The following is a 19,828-nucleotide window of genomic DNA, read 5'->3' as shown; positions in this document are numbered from 1 at the left end:
TCCTCCAATAAATTGCTTTAGCACCTGAACACAATTTTAAAATGGGCAAAGGATATGGACAGACATCTCTCCAAAGAATATAAACGAAGTCCAAAGCACTTGAAAAGATGCTCAAATCATCAGTCCTTGCTGCTGCCGCTAAGTCACTTCAGTTGTGTCCGACTCTGTGCGACCCCATAGACAGCAGCCCACCAGGCTCCCCCGTCCCTGGGATTCTCCAGGCAAGAACACTGGAGTGGGTTGCCATTTCCTTCTCCAGCGCATGAAAGTGAAAAGTGAAAGGGAAGTCGCTCAGTCGTGTCTGACCCTCAGCAATCCCAAGGACTGCAGCCCACCAGGCTCCTCCGTCCATGGGAGTTTCCAGGCAAGAGTACTGGAGTGGGGTGCCATTGCCTTCTCCACATCAGTCCTTAGGGAAATTTAAATCAAAACCATGATGACTTGCCATTTCACACCCACAAAAATGGCTGGAATCAAAAAGTCAGACAAACTGTTGGTGAGGATGTGGAGACGCTGAACCTCATACATTGCCAGTGGGAATTTAAAATGAAGTAGCTGCCTTGCAGAAACATTCCAGACATTCCTTAAAAAGCTAGAGTTACTACGTGACCCAGCAATTGCAGTCATAGATGTATATATACCTAAGAAAAATGAAAACACACATCCATGCAGAAACTAGTACACAAATGGTTCCTAACAGCCATTAATAACAGCTCATTAATAATAATGATGGTTGGAACATTATTCATGATGGCCAGAGTGCAAACAACCCAAATGCCCTTATTATTCAGTCATCGACTGTAATAAAAGCAATGATGTACTGACACCAAGCTACAAGGATGAACCTTGAAAACATTACACTATGTGAAAAGCCAGTCACAAAAGACTACGTATTGTATGAGCCCATTTGATATGAAATATCCAGAATAGGCAAAAATGTCAGAGAAAGTAAATCCGTGGTTGTTTGGGCTGAGGGGAGGAAATGAAGAATGAGCAGGAACATCAGGCTTTCTTCTTTGGTGATGAAAATGTTTCAAGTTTAGGTCGTGCTGATAGTTACACAACCCTGTGAATATGCTGAAATACCTCCAAAGAAGAGCTTCCCTGGTGGCTCAGACGCTAACGAACCTGTCTGCAATGTGGGAGACTTGGGTTCGATCCCTGGGTCAGGAAGATCCCCTGGAGAAGGAAATGATGACCCACTCCAGTATTCCTGCCTGGTAAATTCCATGGACAGAGGAGCCTGGTGGGCTACAGTCCATGGGGTCACAAGAGTCGGACGCGACTAACACGTTAGCCACTGAAGAACGAAAGGGAGGGGACCCTGAGAGTAGGGCAGAATGTCCTCAGCTCCCGCAGCGCCTCTGTTCTCGCACTCCTCCTTTGCTCCTCCCCCTCATTTGAACGCCCAGAACTACATCTCAGGGAGTGGAGCGCTCCTTCACACATAACATTTAAGGGGGCACCAAAAACCCAAACAGAACCAGAAACCAGAACACACGATACATCGATGAAATGTTTTTAAAAATAAAGATCAATGTAAAAAGTTCATTATGAACAAAAAACATCAAAATCTTAGAGACAAGATCTGGCTACTTTATTAAACCAAGAAGTGACTGAGCACAGCAAGACTGAACTTCACAACCTTGAGAACCTACAGTCCAGAAGACAGTTGCAGATTCGAAGCATCTGATTATCGGCGAGCGCTCTAAAGTGACTACTTTTGTTTTTGTAGCCAGTTATCTGTGAGGAGCTAAATTTGAGACTACAAAGATATCCTGTTATCAATCTTCAGCAACAGCTTTAGAATCAGGATGGCTGAAGATATCTTATAGATCTATCATTCCTTCTACATTCACTGGTTGAAATTCTGTAAGTTCTTTCTCTCCTCATTCAGTCATCACTTATTTTAGTATGAATATATGAAATATGTTCACTTATACTGTTACTCTGGAGGAGGCCATGGCACCCCACTCCAGTACTCTTGCCTGGAAAATCCTATGGACAGAGGAGCCTGGTAGGCTGCAGTCCATGGGGTCACTAAGAGTCGGACACGACTGAGCGACTTCACTTTGACTTTTCACTTTCATGCATTGGAGGAGGAAATGGCAACCCACTCCAGTGTTCTTGCCTGGAGAATCCCAGGGATGGGGGAGCCTGGTGGGCTGCCGTCTATGGGGTCGCACAGAGTCAGACACGACTGAAGTGACTTAGCAGCAGCAGCGCACTGTTACTCTAATTATACTGACGCTCAGATTGTCATAGTTATGCCCACAAAAGCCCTCCTCAAACGGAATCCTGGAGAATATGCTTCAAAGAGCTTCAACAAATATCTACATCCATGTGATCACCAACTCAATCAAGGTATGCAAGATTTCCATCATCCCCCAAATTCCCCTTCCATTCCTTTTCCAACTTTCCCTGAACCTGTGGACCACAGCAACCACTCATCTTTCTGTCCCTACAGTTTTGCACATTCTAGAATTTCCCTTTAAATAGATACATGCACAGCTTAAGAACTCAGGGAGAGTCCTGTGCATATTTCTGGAGCTCTTTCTCCGAGTACCTCCCTCCCATCCTTCCTTCCTCTTCCACACTCCGCTTGGCAAATTCCAGTTACCTGAGTTTCCCCAGCTCTGCTGTTTGTCTCACTTTAGGAAATCTGGTGTGCTCTGCTTGCGTTCCTCCTTCCTGTATTGTCTGCAATATGCCTCCAGAGAGAAAGCCGTTGCTCCTATAGAAGTCATTTATTCTCCCCTCTCTCAGGGACCAAAGTCTCACATTACCAGGTGTCCAGTACCTGAAAAAACTTGTTTCCTACATATTATCTAGTTTTCTATTTGTATATAAAGTGGGATGGCAAGTTTTGTACTATATAAGACCACTGCACTTGTGGGCAGGGGATCCTCTGTGATATGTTTTTAGCATCTCCCCACTTTTGGGCATAAGAAGATATTCCATTCTCATTTTGTACTTTCCCTGCCATCATCCTGGAATCAGACATCACCCCAATAAGCTTTGGTTCCTTTTTATTAGAGAATGGTATTTAGAGACCAAGGTCTGCTTATTGCACTGAGGCATCATTGCTTCTACGCTCCTTCACCAAATAGAGAAGTAGAAAATTATACAAACACACACTTAAAAAAAAAGAGTAAGACTAATTAATTCAAATCAACTTTTATTTTAGAAGTTTTTGATTTACAGAAAAACTGCAAAGATAGTACAGAAGGTTCCCACATACTCTGCACCCAGTTTTGGTTAATTTTTTTTAACAATTAATGAACCAACACGGATGCATTATTATTAAAGTCCACACTTTCTCTCTCCCACTTTATCTGATGTCCTCTGGTTTTTCCAGGATCTCACTCAGGATACTTATTTTCAGTTGTGTCTCAGTAGGCCCCTTCTAGTTGTGATGGTTTCTCAGACTCTCCTTGTTTACAATGACCGCCCTCCACTTTCGTGGCGTTCAGGGCAGGTGTTTTGTCCGGTGTCCACGGACTGCCATTTGTCTGCCATGCTGTCATCAAAAGGAGGCTCTGTGTTTTGGGAGGAAGATCATAAAGGCCAAGTGCCACTTCCACCGAATCTATCATGAGTACCTGATCTTAGCATGCCATCACTATGGGTGTTAACACTGATCTCAGTGAGCTGCACAAACCTATTTTTAATCATGAGTGCGCACCAACTCAACATCATGGGGTGGTTCTTTATCTTCTGTTATCCTTTATTTATATCTCTCTTTTCCCACAGTAAAACATTGGCCACCAACAAATCAACGCATTTATTCAGTTGCTCAATTCTAAAGAAGCCAATGCTGGGAACAATTGAGGGCAGGAGGAGAAGGGGACAACAGAGGATGAGATGGTTGGATGGCATCACCGACTCAATGAACATGAGTTTGAGCAAGCTCTGGGAGACAGTGAAGGACAGGGAAGCCTGGCGTGCTGCAGTCCATGGGGTCGCAGAGTCAGGCATGACTTGGCAACTAAGCAATAACAATAATGCACATAAAATAGTTTCCAAATCACGATTCCAAAGCTATTATGAAAAACAATCTACTAAATTGAGTTCAGAGGCTGCATTTTTTGGCTTTTGGTTTTTACTTATTAGGAATGTTAGCTCCTTATCTGAGATTCATAAACTTGTAAAAATTTTGTCATTTGTGTTTCGCCTTTGCTTACGGTGTATTTTGCCTTACATAGGTGCTTTAGTTTTTTTTTTGTTTTTAATTTTATTTTTTAACTTTACAATATTGTATTGGTTTTGCCATATATCAACATGAATCCGCCACGGGTATACACATGTTCCCCATCCTGAACCCTCCTCCCTTCCCGTACCATCCCTCTGGGTCATCCCAGTGCACCAGCTCCAAGCATCCAGTTTCGTGCATCAAACCTGGACTGGCGACTTGCCTCACACACGATATTATACATGTTTCAATGCCACTCTCAAGTTCTCAAGTGCAGCAGTCTTTTATTACATCTGGATTTTTAAATCAGAAAGTCTTTCCACACATCCAAGTCATAAGGGAATTCACCTCTGTACATGTCTGCTGTTTAAATTAGAACTCAAGCCAATTTGGAGTTTATTCTTTTGCATTATGTGAGGTATTAATATAATTTTATTTTTTTCCAACTGACTATCCAATTATTCCACAAGCTTTTTTATTAAAAAATCCATTTTTATCCCAGTGATATGCTACATTTATATACAGTAGATTTCCCTCTGCACTTGATATTTCTGGACAGTCTAGTCTCTCCCATCTAACAATTCATGAACCGATACCACGCAGTAGTTACAATTATAGACCCTCTTTAATATGTTTAATATCTGGTCATGTTAGCATACTTTATAGCTTTCCTTTCTCAGAATGTTCTTAGCCATTTTTGCAAGTTTACTTTTTACTTTGAGCTTTAGTATCAACCTATTTCCAATGGAGAAACAGTACTGGTATTTTTATTGGGTTTAAATTACATTTTGAAACTAACTTAGAGAAAAGCATTCTTCAGACGTGCAACAACGTGAATATGCACAGATTTCAGAAAAACGTTTCAAGAAGGCAGATGCAAGAGGGCGTATTCTAGGACAACTCAGAGGCCAGGGCGCTGGGCTGGGTCTGGCTCAGGAGTGTATCACCCTGCACAGAAATGCTTTCCTCATTCACAGGCCAGGTTTAACAGGGTCTCAGCTGGGGGCAGGAAGAGAAGGGGACGACAGCGGATGAGATGGCTGGATGGCATCACCGACTCTATGGACGTGAGTCTCAGTGAACTCCGGGAGTTGGTGATGGACAGGGAGGCCTGGCGTGCTGCAATTCATGGGGTCGCAAAGAGTCGGAAATGACTGAGCGACTGAACCGAACTGAACTGAGCAGATCCACTGGACTTCCCACCATATCAGACCATTATGTTCCGGGATGGGCAAAGTTCAGGGCTTCTCACGCTTTCACAAACCAAAGTTGAACTACCTGTAGCTAGAGATCTAAGCCGAGAAATATCATCTCATAACAGAAAACTCTTTGACATCTCCTTCAAAACCTTTTTGCTGATTCTGTATTTTCCTTCATAATCTGCAAGTATTTCAGCATTTTTTTTTACAATGTTTTAAAACTGTTTAGTCCCTAAGTCGTGTCGGACTCTCTGCGACCACATGGAGTATATGGCCCACCAAGTTTCTCCATCCATGGGATTCTCCAGGCAAGAATACTTGAGCGGGTTGCCATTTCCTTCTCCAGGGGATCTCTTTGACACACGGATCGAATCCGCGTCTCCTGTCCGGCAGGCCCATTCTTTACCACTGAGCCACCTGGCCAATACTTTGGCCACCTGATGTGAAGAGCCCATTCACTGGAAAAGACCCGTATGCTGGGAAAGATGGAGGACAGGACAGGCGACGACAGAGGACAGGATGGTTGGATGGCATCAGTGACTCGATGGACAGGATTTGAGATAAGTCCGGGAGATAGTGAAGGGCAGGGAACCTGGAGTGTTTGGGGTCGCAAAGAGTCGGACACGACTGAGCGACAACAACGTTTTAAAATTAGTTACCAAATGAACTCTCGGGCTTTTTCCTCCCTCCAAGCCTTCCAGTAAAATGGCTGTTCCACGGCGACGGTGATTTAATAGTGGGATTTGTTTCATATACTAATTTTACACACACAAACATGTACCCGGCGTTTAACGGTCCCAGTCACACACTCAACGACCGGGTCAGAACCGAACACAGCTCACGCGGGTACGGCCACGCCCACACTCACCTGCATCAGGGAGACACCCACGCGAGGAGAGCGCGCCCGATGCCCAGGTACTCACCCGGCGACCCACGAAACCCACAAGGCTCCTTCGTTTCCCAGACGATTTCCCACGCACCGACCTACGCACGAGTCCCGCCCACTCGAAGCATCGCGAGACGCGCTCCTTGGGTCCAGCCTTGAGGACAGAGACTACGTTTCCCAGAAGACACTGCGGCGCCTGTCCAACCGCGACGCAGCCTCGGCAGTGCTTTGTGCGTCTGCGCCATCTTCCGGCTCCTGAGGCCACTGGTACGGACGGGGAAGCGCACCCGGGGCTGCGGGGGGCGCGGCCGAGGGGGCACCTGGACCAGAGGAGCTGGCAGGTGAGGGGCTCCGGAGCTTACCAGGAGCCCCGGGGTCTGCGCCCAAGTGGGCGCTGCGGCCGGGCGGGTCACGGGCCTGGAAAGAACGGGAACGTCTCGTTTCGCCGTCGGTCTGCGGCTTTCCGGGCTCCGGACTACACTCCCCATCGGCCCCCGCGGCGCGCCCTGCTGTCGCGCCCTGCTGTCGCCCCCTGTTGCCGTCAGGGCTCATAGCCCGGGACCCCTTAGGTGGGTGTGCCTGTTGGGGTTCCGGCCACCAGAAAGTGCTTGCTTATGGATGTTTTGCATTTTTCTTATGCATCCTTTTAAAAATTTGGTGTGAAGTCTTGTCTCATGAGACTTTCAGAGTTGGAAGACCCCTGAAAATTTGGAACCTCTAGTTTACAAGCAGCGACTTGGAAACATTTTAGAGGATCTTGTTCAAAATTTGTCCAACCATTGGGGCTTACCTTGTGGCTCAGCTGGTAAAGAATCCGCCTGCAATGCGGGAGACCTGGGTTCGATCCCTGGGTTGAGAAGATCCCCAGAGGAGGGAAAGGCAACCCCCTCCAGTATTCTGGCCTGGAGAATTCCATGGACCGTATAGTCCATGGGGTCCCAAAGAGTTGGACACAACTGAGCGACTTTCACTTCCATGGTACATTCATGGGAAGATGGCTGAGTAAATCACTGGCCACCCCTGTAATGAAATAGTTACAGCGAATGTAAATTATGCTTTAAAGAAAGTTGTCATAAGGAAAACGTCCTTCTACATGACATTAAGGAACAGTGGGCTTCCCCAATAGCTCAGTGGTAAAGAATCTACCTGCAATGCGGGAGACACGGGTTCGATCCTGGTTGGGAAAGATTCCCCTGGAGAAGGAAATGACAACCCACTCCAGTATTCTTGCCTGGAGAATCCCATGGACAGAGGGGCCTGGTGGGCTACAGTCCATGGGTCGCAAGAGTCCTACACTACTTAGCGACTAAACAAAATCATTATTCCGTTTACACATTAAGTATTGGTTACATGTTGGGCAATGTCCTAAGCTCTTTTATAAAATACTACTGTTTTACTGATGAACTCAGAAAGTGGTTAAATGGCATCATTCTTAATACTTGGATGTTTTCCATTCCAGTTTAGTTTTTGGGGGGGGAGGGGAGCGATGTTAGCCTGCCTGTCAGTAGGTGGGCGGGTTTGACTTCTGTTGCTGAATGTTACCTTGTTGTAGAAGGGATCCAGTTGCAAATATATTTGTCAGTTGATGTTGTCCCACATGACTTTTGATAGTTGCTTGACATCCATCATATGATTCAACCACTCACCTACTTGTGAACTGTTATGTACTAATCTTGATTCTGTTTTTCAGCAAATGCTATGCCCAAAGCTTCGCTCACTTACATCTCTGTGCAGAGGCTTATTTATGGTGGAGAACTGGGCCTGCCCCATCTATTTGCCCACTGCAAACATCTGTTGCCTCAAGGCAGGGTCTGCACAATGGTGCCTGCCAGACCTTAGGTAGGGCTGTAGGGTTCTTTATTAATTAGAACGTTAGGTTAAGAGCCAGGGAGACCTCCAAAGGTGTTACAGTGTGGGCACGAGAGTATTAAACGGTGTGGTTCTGGGAAGGTCTCACTGAGCAGATCAGGCAGGCTGTGCTCCCTAGCCCGAGGACAGCCTTCCTGGTCCCAGGCACCCGATTCTGTCGCTGGACCAGGTCTGTGCATCCCCACCTCAGATCGCATCAGTACCAAGGTGGAGCTGGGAAAGGCTCCCTGTAATTGGGGAGTGGGGAGGAGAGGTGGGCACTGTCACTGTGCACTTTCTGGGAGCCGTGAGGCAAGCCTGGCCTCTCATATGATTGCTCTTTCCCCCCCAGGTCTGTCATCTCAGGACTCTGCCCTTCCCCAAGAGACAAACCAAGAGGAGGCCGCAGCAGCCCGTGAAATCCTGACAGTCATGTCCCTCGTGAGTTTTCAAATCATGTAAATATTTGTTTTCCTTATCCTGAAGTTTCCCACCTGGGTTCCACCCAAGAATCTGCTTCTCAGAGGTTCCCTCCCCCTTGGCCCCATCCACGCTGACCAGTGCCCATGTGGATTCATCCTGTATAGCATTTTATGTCTTCTGATGGCTTGGTATTCTGCTGGGAGGCCAAAGGGAGAAGAAATCTATTTCCTTATATAAAATGAGAACATGCCTTACAAGAACTGAGATTTGATGAAATGGAGATGAATACTGATGAGAGATCACACACACAAAATCAGGGGAGTTGGTATTGGTTGGGCTCAGTTTCACTGTGGGGTCACCATCTCCTATACTGACAGCTGGGTGTGTAACTGAAGTTTATCTGGGCATCTATGAGATTAAATGCCCGCATTAAGGTCCAGTTTGAGGCTGAACAGAGCATGTGAATCTCGGTCATTCTCCACCAGCTTCTTCAGCTTAAGAGCAGGAGCAGTGCAGAGCTGGGACTGTAAGACAGTTAGTTAGATGGATGCATTGCTCCGAATCTGGATAGTCATAGTTTTGAAAGAACAGAAAGACCTTAGAGACCTCTGCATCCAAAGTAAAAGAATGGTTGAATCAGTTATTTCACTTGATAGTAAATTATGCAGCTAATAAAAGTAGTCATCACTCAAGATTTTTCCCATAAGGAAAAATTTGTGTGACGTTTTCATATAATGATGAGCCTGTGTCTTCAAGCAGTTCCTGACAAACGAAAATTCTGTTTTCTAAGATAAAACACCGGGCTTCCCAGGTGGCTCAGCGGTAAAGAATCCACCCGCCAGTGCAGGAGATGCAGGTTCCATCCCTGGGCCAGGAAGATTCCCCTGGAGGAGGAAATGGCAAACCACCCTGAAAAAGTCGTGGACAGTTTTTTCCTTGCCTGAAAAAGTCCATGGACAGAGGAGTCTGGGGGGCTACAGTCCATGGGGTCACAAAGAGTCAGACATGACTGAGCATGCACAAGATATTAAGTATGTCTTTTAATAAAATATTTTGAGGAAAGACTACCCCAAAATTGTTGGGTTTTGTTGCTGTTACTCCGTAGAAGTACAGATGGCAGGCCTCACACGAGAGTTTATCGTGTGCCAAGCACAGGGTGGGCAGCATGCTCGACTACGCCGTCCTAACCGGGAAGACTCGATTTGGCTGGATTTAATTTTCCTCCTAGGCCCGAGTACACGAGCTTTGGTTTGTAGTAGAAAGGAAAGTTCAAGAGTACTTGAAGCTGTCTCACCTGTGCTCATCTTTCCTGTCACCTGTCACGTCACGTGCCCCCAGCCCCAGCCTTCTTTTTCACCAGGACGCACCATTCCTGCAGAGACCTCCTCCATCGCCTCTCATCCCATGGAAAGATGTTGCCTTGAAATATGCTTATACATACCTGCCTGTTGTTCCAGGGGTCAGACTTATTCAGGGATGTGGCCGTAGTCTTCTCCCAAGAAGAATGGGAACAGCTGGCACCCACTCAGAGGGATTTGTACAGAGATGTGATGTTGGAGACCTATAGCAACCTGGTCTCCCTGGGTAAGGTCTGTTACTTTGGAGGTTACCCCAGGCCACATGGGTTCCTTGTCAACGTTGAGGGTCTTTTGAGAGGTTAAAGGGCAGCTCCTTGGCCTGAAGCTGCATCTGCCCCAACCGTCATGTGACTCTCCTATTCCCTTGGCCCTTCTTGCCTGTCTTGCTTGTTAACCAGGCCCTGGTCTGAATTCCGAAGCCCCACAGCATAACCGGGTGGCATGTTTTTCTCTGACATCCAGGTCTTGCCATTTCCAAACCTGATGTGATCTCCTTCCTGGAGCAAGGCAAAGAGCCCTGGACGGTGGAGGAAGTGGTGACAGAAGGCCTGTGCCCAGGTGAGTGGGGCATGTGTGGGAAGAGAGAACGCACTGTGGTTGACTGCCCAGCAGGCTGGTGAGGAGACAGGCACTTTGAGCTGGAGCTCACCTTCAGTACAAGCTGGAGCACCCCGGGCTCAGACCTGGGCCTCTGCTGCGTATGTCTGTTCCCCAAGACCTTCTCCAGGACCGTGCGATACACACCGTTCACACCTGTGCTGGCTAAGGAGGACCCACTGGCCACACGTGGCCATGGAAATTTAAATTCACTATAAGCAGATACATTTTTTTAAATTTTATTTTATTTTTAAACTTTACGATATTGTATTGGTTTTGCCAAATATCGAAATGAATCCGCCACAGGTATACACATGTTCCCCATCCTGAACCCTCCTCCCTCCTCCCTTCCCCCACCATCCCCTGGGTCGTCCCAGCGCACTAGCCCCAAGCATCCAGCATCGTGCCTCGAACCTGGACTGGCAGCTTGTTTCATATATGATATTATACGTATTTCAATGCCATTCTCCCAAATCATCCCACCCTCTCCCTCTCACACAGAGTCCAAAAGACTTCTCTATACATCTGTGTCTCTTTTGCTGTCTCGTATACAGGGTTATTGTTACCATCTTTCTAAATTCCATATATATGCGTTAGTATACTGTATTGGTGTTCTTCTTTCTGGCTTACTTCACTGTATAATAGGCTCCAGTTTCATCCACCTCATTAGAACTGATTCAAATGTATTCTTTTTAATGGCTGAGTAATACTCCATTGTGTATATGTACCACAGCTTTCACATTTTTTTTTTTTGGCTATGCGTCCAGGTTTGTGGAATCTTCATGCCCTGACTAGATATTGCACCCAGGCCCTAGGCAGTAAAAGCATGGGTGTCCTAATTCAGGAGATTATGGGCGTCCAGGAATCCAGGGGATTTTTATAATTATATCCATTTCAAAATTCAGTACCTCAGTTGCACTTGACGCATTCCAGGCGTTCAGTAGCTGTTTTGTGGCCTGTGGCTACTCTACTGGACAGTGCAGATACAGAATGTTTCCATCACCGGATAAAGCTCTACCTTCAGCTTCAGCTTCTCCCTGAACGCAGTACCTGTACCCTGTCAGCCCCACTGGGATGTCCAGCAGACACCTTGAACTGACGTCCCAAAGGGAGTCCTTGGTGGTCGTTCCCGACAGGTATACCCCTCCCCGTTTCTTCTGCACATCAGTACTAGGGGACTCTGCCCGACTTGCTTAAGTTAAAACTGCTGAAGCATCCCTGGCCTTTCCATCTCACACACATATTCAGTCTGTCAGCAGATCCTGTTAGCTCTGCCTCAGAATATATCCAGAATTTAACCACTTCTCACCAACAAGCAACACTGCTACCTCCCACATTCCCCCCACCACGTGGAAGTGCAGTGGCCTCCTCCCCCACGCTGCATCCACTCTTGTCCACCACAGGGCAGTCTCCGCACGGCAGCCAGAGTGTGAGTGCGTGCTGTGTGCACATTTCCTGATGTCAAACAGTACTGTGTTATACGTGTGTGTGGGGGGGCTCCTCTGTGCCTGTGTGTGTGTGTGTGTGTGCGTGTGTGTGTGTGTGTGTATTCGTATGTGCTCAGTCGTGTCCGACTCTGCAGCCCCATGGACTACAGCCCGCCAGCCTCCTCTGTTCTGAGATTCTCCAGGCAAGCATACTGGAGTGGGCTGCCATTTCCTGCCCCGAGGATCGGGCCCACGTCTCCTGTGTCTCCTGCACTGGCAGGCGGATCCTTTACCCCTTTGCCACCTGGGAAGCCCTTCTCAATCTTCAGCGAGGGTGTATTACATCTCTGCTCACAGCTTGCCCACGGCTTCCTGTCTCACTCAAGAGACCAGCCTGAATCTATCCCATGGCCTAGAAGGCTCTGTCTGTACTGTAGCCATCAGCCACACGTGGTGTGGCTTTTAACTGAAACTTTTAACTAAAATGAAGAGTAAAGTTCCATGTCACAGCTGCCCACGCCACACTTCAGCTGCTGAGTAGCCGTGAGCAGCTAGGGGCCGCCCCAGTGGACAGTGCAGAACAGGTGCTTTCAGTGTCCCCGTAGCTTCTGTCGGCCCGCGGTGCTCTCTAATCTGTCGCCTGCCTCCACCCTGAGTCCATCTCGCACCACCCCATGTTGCTTGCTGGGTTACAGCCACACCAGCCTCTCTTGCTGTTCCATTCACATAGAGTTTGGCAGATGTCTTCTTTCAAGGTCCAGACAGGACATATTTCAGGTTTTGCCAGCTATCTGGTCTGTGTCACAGCTACTCAGCTCTGCTGTAGGGGCGCGAGAGCGGACAATGTGAGTCCACACGCGTCGGCTTCGACGCATCAAGTGCATTCCTGTTTTGAGGCTTTGTCCCCAGCTGTCCTTTTTTGCCTGGGGTGCTCCTGCTCTGGATGGGGGGGTTTCTCACCCTCGGCGGTGGGATAATTCTTTGTCGGGGAGCTAGTTGAGGCGGGAAGAGGGGATGTCATTCTATGCATGGCAGGATGTTTAGCAGCCTCCCTGGCCTCCCCTCGGTTGTAAAGCCAAAAAAGTCTCCAGACATTACCAGATGTTCCCGAAGGGGTGTGGATGTGGGTGTGGGGGTGTGTGTACGCATGCGTGTGTGCGCAAAATCTTCCCTGATGAGACTCAAAGCCACCGTGTGACACAGGAGCAAATTCACGTCCATAAGGAGTTTCTGCAACATGCAGTGTACTAGAAGAGAATTTTAAGTGGGAAGTTAAGAAGCAAGCAGGAGCCCTGGGCGTGAGGGAGGTCAGGTATGGGATGAGCATGGGGAGAGGGGGTGTGTGCTGCCCTGTAACCCAACACGTTCAGGTTCCGGGAATCAGGACACGGACGTCTCAGGGAGGCTGTTGTACCTACCACACCAAGGATGTCAGAGCACAGATTTTTGCTTCTGTCCTCTGAGTTTTGACAGTGTGTGTTTGAGGCGCTCAGTTTGTTTACTCCTTTGTCCTGTGGGTTGTGTCATATGGTTAGGCGTCTCCTATGATTTTTTCCTAGCTTATTTACGATGAAATTTATGATTCATATTGAATTTTTCCTAGTGTAAGATGTGATTTCATATTACTTTCCAGATTATCCAGTTATTCAGACGGCATTTATCAGTTCGTCTCTTCATCACTCATGTATAAAGCCACCTTTGTCATCTGCTGTATCATCTGCACGCCTGAATCTGTTTTTGGACTTTCTGTTGTAGCCCATCAATCTCTAACCATGTGTCTATACCATTACTGTTTTAGGTTATTAAGGGTTTAAATGTTTTATGTATCTGGTATTAGTCCCTCTTCATTCTTGTTTTTCAGAATTTTCCTGGCTGTTCTCATTTACGTTTCTATCTAAATCTTAGAATCAGAATACTTGCTTTCAAAAAAAATCATGCATTTTTTCCCTACTGTAATCACTGTAAATATATAGATTAATTTAAGAGAAAACTGATTTTATCATGTGGAGTCTCCTATTGAAGAACATGACAGGCTTTTCCCTTCCTTTATGACTATACCTGATGAAGAGTTTCACATTTTTTTTATAAAGATTTTGTATGTCTTATTACATTTATTCCTAGGTAGTTTATATTTATTGCTGTTGAAAATGGCATAATCTATAATACGAATTAATACAGCATTCATCCATATTATACTCCAACTGGTTATTTTCTAATATGACAAAAGCTATTCACATCTTCAGATGAATTTTGTAGCCGACCCAATTTATTGAATTTTCTCATTGTTTATGACAGTTTTTTAATGAAACTCTCTTGAGCTTTCCAAGCATTTGATTATATATATGTATATAATATGTATATATATATATATGTAAATGGTGATATTTTTACATTTTTTTATTTTACAGGTTTTTTTCTCTTGTCTGACTAGGATGCTGATTATGTAGTACCTCCAGAACAGTATTAAGAGGGGTTTTACATACTAATCTTGTTCTTGACCTTAACAGGAATATTTTTAGTAACTTTTATTAAGCATAATATCAGCCATAGGAATGACATAGGGATTTTTCTTCGCTTAAAGAAGCATCTACTTTTTCATATTTTATTAAGTGTTTTTTTCTTTCAATCCATAAAATATGGATTACATGAATAGATTTCCTAATACCAAACTCTGAATACTGAATCTCATGCCTGTTGGCCATCTGTATGTGTTCTTTGGAGAAATGTCTATTCAAATCCTTTGCCCATTTTAAAATCAGGTTATTTTGTTGAGTTTTAGTTCTTTACATTGTCTGTATATTAACCCTTTGCCAGATACATGATTTGTAGATGTCTTGTCCCATTCTGTAGGTTGCCTGTTCACCCTGTTGATTCTTTCCTCTGACGCACAGAAGTTTTTGGTTTGATGTAGTCCCATCTGTCCAGTCTTACTTCTGGCGGCTGCACTTTTGGTACCATATCTGAAAACTCACAGTCAGATGCCATGTCATGAAGCTTTTCCCTTGTTTTCTCCTAGGAGCTTCATATCTTAGGTTTAGGTCTTTAATCCATTTTGAGCTGTTTTATTTAATGTAAGGTTGGGGTCCTCCTCCTTTCTTTTGCACGTGGATATCCAGTTTCCTCAGCCCTATTTGTTGAAGAGCTTGTCTTTTCCTCAGTGTGTGGTCTCGGCACCCTTGTTAAAGATCATTTGACCATATGTATAAGAGTTTATTTCTGCTGTCCCTGTTGTGTTCCACTGGATAAATATCTTCCTTTAGCAGTTCCACACTTTTGATCACTGTAGCTTTTTAACATGTTTTGAAATTGGAAGTGAGAGAGGCCAACTTTGGCCTCTTTGTTTTCCAACTTTGTTCTTCCTTTTCAAGATTGTTTTGGCCATTAGGGATCCTTGAAGGTTCCACATGAGGAAACCAACCAAAACAAAACCTGCTAAGACTATCCATAAGATTTTTAGACATTACCTCATTGGTTGTCAAAAACAGCATCTACTAATGCTAAATTTAAAAACGGCCAGATCTTGTCAGGAAAATGTAAAAATAATACAGAGGACCTCACTATTATTTTTGCTATTTTGCAACTTTACAAGGAGAAGAGAAGCTAAAAGTTAGAAAATTAGTACTATCTTTGTAAAGTTATTTCACAATATATGATTCGAGATGGCTTAATTTAGATGAGTGCAAAAGTGCTCATGGAATAAACACTGTACTGTGACTGCCATCACTCAACAGAACTAAACTGTGTCAGCTGTCTTGACAGAATATGCAGCAGTTTGGAGAGAGGCGTGCTTTTAATGGCACGTCCTTAGAGACAGCTCTTCTGGTTTTTTTCCCACATTGCCCAAGACACCAATAATGTGTGATCACTTTAATTCCTAAAACCAGACTTCCACTTGGGCAGAGTTACATGATCCCAAACTCATTTTCTTCTGTCCACCAGGCTGGCTTTAATATTCCATGGCCCACTGCAATCTTTTGGTTGCCCGCCTTCATGCAATGGCAGCCAGATGCTGCTGACCACTGAGTAGATGGACCACGGATGCACAGGTGGTCATTGCAGTGGCACTGTGTAGCATCTGCCTTCCCACAGCCCTTAGACCACAGTACAGAGACCCATAAAGAGAGTTTCCCTCTTGAACAGTGAAACATGGTGTCTGATCTTTTCACATAGTCTTCTAATCACAACTTTGTGTGTATGCATACATTATGGTTGTGGTACAAATTTCTGAGGCAACAGCAGCATCATTCCCACAAAATTGATACTTCTTTTCCAGACTTTTCATCTGTATTGTCAAAATAATTTTTTATTCCAGTAGTTTTTGCTTAATAATGTCACACAAAAAACAAATGAATAGTGGTCTCTGATATGCTACCATAAGAAGTAGACGTGCCCCCTATAAAGTCCTCTTATGAACACATTCAAAAGCACCCATTTACTTTCCCCATAGTTCCCTGCATGAAGTAGCAACCAATTCTTTAGTATCTGAATGGGACTGATTTCCATGATTGCAGTAAAACAGACCACTGCAGTAGAAATCGTGTACCAGGTACATGAATCAAGTTCAGCAACACCATTCAGCCCCTCCTTGCAGTTTGAATAACCAGCAAAGAATATGCTCTTGAAGATGCCACCTCCATTCAATTTGGGCCTAATCTTCCAAACAAGGAACAAGGCTCTCCTTTTTCCCAGGTCACTTTTAGGCAACAGGAGAGTCCAGGAGAGCCTGGTCCAGCTGACATTAGCTGTAGCTGTGGTTCAGCTAAATGTCAGAGACAGAAAGCACCACAGCAGAAGACCACAGCTGTGTCTCCCACTGGACATGTGAGAACAGCCCTGCTGCGCCACCACACCCCTGTCGAGCAGACGCACCATCTCATTCCTCTGGCCAGAGAAATACCTAGTCAACCCTCTTTATCGTTTTTAAAAATCCACTTTATTGAGGTACAATTTATAGGAAAATAAATGCCTGCATTTTAAGCATATTTTATGACTACAGACAAAGGTATACACTTATGTGACCACTACCACAGACAAGATCAATTTTCATCACCCTGAAAAGGTCCTGTGTGCTCCTTCCCACACAAAGCCCCTAGCCACAAGCAACAAATGATTCGTTTTCTGTTACTCTTCTGTTTGTCTTTTCTAGGGTTTCACAGAAACGTTCATTTTTTAAAACCATGGTTCAGCAGTGATTGTGCTCCACGTTAACATTTTAGAACTACTCTTAATGATTTCTCTGATTACCTCATTCACGTCAATTTATGGTTTTTCCTCTTTCTCTGTTCTATTTGTCCATTTTCTAATTCTTAATCACATTCAAGAGCATACAGATATTATCTTGAGTCTCAGCTTTCCAGTGTTTACTACAGAAGTTCCTTTTTCTGGAAAAGGAAAAAACAAACACATGCTTGTTTTGTTCTTTTTCAGTGCTGAAGTCCAGGTATGATACTAAGGTATTCTCTCCAAAGCAGCAGAGTTATGAAGTACAGTCACCCCCGTGGGAGATAATGGAAAGCCTTACCACTTACGGTCTTGAGTGCTCAAGTTTCCAAGATGACTGGGAATGCAGAAGTCATGCTGACAGGGAAGAGGGAAATCCAGATGGACATCTGAGTCAAATGATAATCGAGAATGAAGAAATATCCACTTTCGACCAGCCAGCACCCCTTACTTTTTATCAGAAAATTCATACCGGAGAAAAACCCTATGGATATAATCAATGTACAAAAGACTTCTGGCAAGAGGACTTCCTTATTAATCATCAAGGGATTCAGACTAATGAGAAGCCCTATAAATGCAAGGAATGTGGGAAGGCCTTTAAATATGGTTCACGACTAATTCAACATGAGAATATTCATTCTGGCAAGAAACCATATGAATGTAAGGAATGTGGAAAGGCCTTCAATTCTGGTTCAAATTTCATACAACATCAGCGAGTTCATACTGGTGAGAAACCTTATGAATGTAAGGATTGTGCAAAGGCCTTTAGTCGAAGCTCACAGTTGATTGAACATCAACGAATTCATACTGGTGAGAAACCCTATCAGTGTAAGGAGTGCAGCAAGGCCTTCAATCGGATCTCACATCTTAAAGTGCATTATAGAATTCATACTGGTGAAAAACCCTATGCATGCAAGGAGTGTGGGAAAACCTTTAGTCATCGTTCTCAGCTGATTCAACATCAGACTATTCACACCGGCAAGAAACTCTACGAATGTAAAGAATGTGGGAAGGCCTTTAATCAAGGCTCAACTCTTATTCGACATCAGAGAATTCATACCGGTGAGAAACCCTATGAATGTAAGGCATGTGGGAAGGCCTTTAGGGTGAGCTCACAACTTAAGCAACATCAGAGAATTCACACAGGAGAGAAACCCTACCAATGTAAGGTATGTGGTAGGGCTTTCAAACGGGTCTCCCATCTTACTGTACATTACAGAATTCATACAGGTGAGAAGCCATATGAATGCAGGGAATGTGGGAAAGCCTTCAGCCACTGCTCACAGCTGATTCAACATCAGGTAATTCATACTGAGGAAAAGCCCTATGAATATAAGAAACATGGGAGGACTTTAAGTCATGATACAGCTGCTGTTCAGCATCAGAGAATGCATAATGTAGAAACACAAGTGAACTTAATAAATGTAGAGAAGCCTTCCATCAGCACTTACCCCTTATTAATCATCAGAGAATTTATGTTAGCAAGCAATCATATGAACGGAAATAACGGGAAGAGTCCATTAGCTTAGGCTAATCACAACTTACTCTTTAGATCTTGGAGAAAGACTTGAAGGATGTCATGCAAGTGAGAATTCCTTTATTCAGAGCTTTCTTTTATCCTGAGTAATAAAATTCATATTGAAAAATTATATGGGTGCAACTTTTTTATACCATGATCGTCAAAAGACAGAAAGGTTGGAGAAAATTTTGTCTCTAACACGTTCCAAAGTTACATTTTCTCACCACAGTGTCATAATTTTAACAATAGCCAAAAGTGAGTTTTCTTGGAAATTTGAAAACAAAACTTTATGCCAAATTACTCCTGGGTTGACAAGAAACTAAATCATGCAGTTACCATTGATGGTAATGAAAACAATGAGAAGGAGAGTTTTACATGCCAAGAAATGTGGGATGTGGCTGAAGCTACTTGGGAACTTTTTATGCCTTTAAGTGCATGTAAACATGAAAACCTGAAAGATAGTACTCAAATATATTAAATGTACTACTTAAGAAGCCAGAAAAGAGAATACCAAACACCCTGATGATAGACAATAGGAAACAAAGGCAGAAAAATGATGAAACAGGAATTTGCTATCCTACATTCTCTCCTAAGGCTTCCTAGGTGGCTCAGTGGTAAAAGAATCCACCTGCCAATGCAGAAGCCGCAGGAGACTCAGGTTCCATCCCCGAGTCAGGAAGATCTCCTGGAAGAAGAAATAGCAACTGGCTCCAGTGTTCTTGTCGGGATAATCCAATAGATGGAGGAGCCTGATGTGCTAACAGTCCATAGGGTCACAAAGAGTGGGTCATGTGAGCTGACTACGCACACATCCTACAATAATCTCATTTTTTGTTTCTCTCTGATCCAAGGGAAATTAGGAGACTGTTTCTTAATTTTCAGGTTGTTTGGATTATCTTTTATAACTCGTCACAGAACAGGTTGGTTGCCTACCTAGCAGCCGTACCCAATTCCCATTCTATTGGCAGCATCTGTGTCTTGTCTTAGACTCTGAAGATGTCAGATGCCAATTTTCAGCCTCCTTTGCAGCTCAAGATGGCCCATCCATTCCAGTGTATGGCCAGTATATTCTAGGGATCTTACAAGGTCTTCAGGGAAAGATCGTCCTCATTCAGAAGAGACATATATTAGGAAGACTCCTCTTCTTTCATTTCTTGCT

General features: G+C 44.6%; 1 protein-coding gene across 6 annotated transcripts; it reads left to right on the top strand.

The window, feature by feature from the left end:
• Positions 1–6,516: 6,516 nt before the first annotated feature.
• On the top strand, positions 6,517–19,209 carry ZNF582 (zinc finger protein 582). Of its 6 annotated transcripts, none has more exons than XM_005909391.2 (5): positions 6,517–6,618; positions 8,478–8,566; positions 10,006–10,132; positions 10,369–10,464; positions 17,358–19,209. In XM_005909391.2, the coding sequence occupies exons 2-5, from the start codon at positions 8,558–8,560 to the stop codon at positions 18,677–18,679; spliced, it is 1,554 nt and encodes a 517-aa protein (XP_005909453.2). In that variant the 5' UTR covers positions 6,517–6,618; positions 8,478–8,557; the 3' UTR covers positions 18,680–19,209. The 6 variants fall into 6 exon arrangements, with proteins under 6 accessions (XP_005909453.2, XP_070243156.1, XP_005909454.2 ...); XM_070387055.1 differs by having other exon boundaries at positions 8,478–8,583; XM_005909392.2 differs by having other exon boundaries at positions 6,519–6,544.
• The last annotated feature ends 619 nt before the right edge of the window (positions 19,210–19,828 follow it).

Source organism: Bos mutus, chromosome 18 (assembly GCF_027580195.1).
Source record: "Bos mutus isolate GX-2022 chromosome 18, NWIPB_WYAK_1.1, whole genome shotgun sequence".
Taxonomy (NCBI): domain Eukaryota; kingdom Metazoa; phylum Chordata; class Mammalia; order Artiodactyla; family Bovidae; genus Bos; species Bos mutus.
This window is presented reverse-complemented; position numbering and strand designations above follow the sequence as displayed.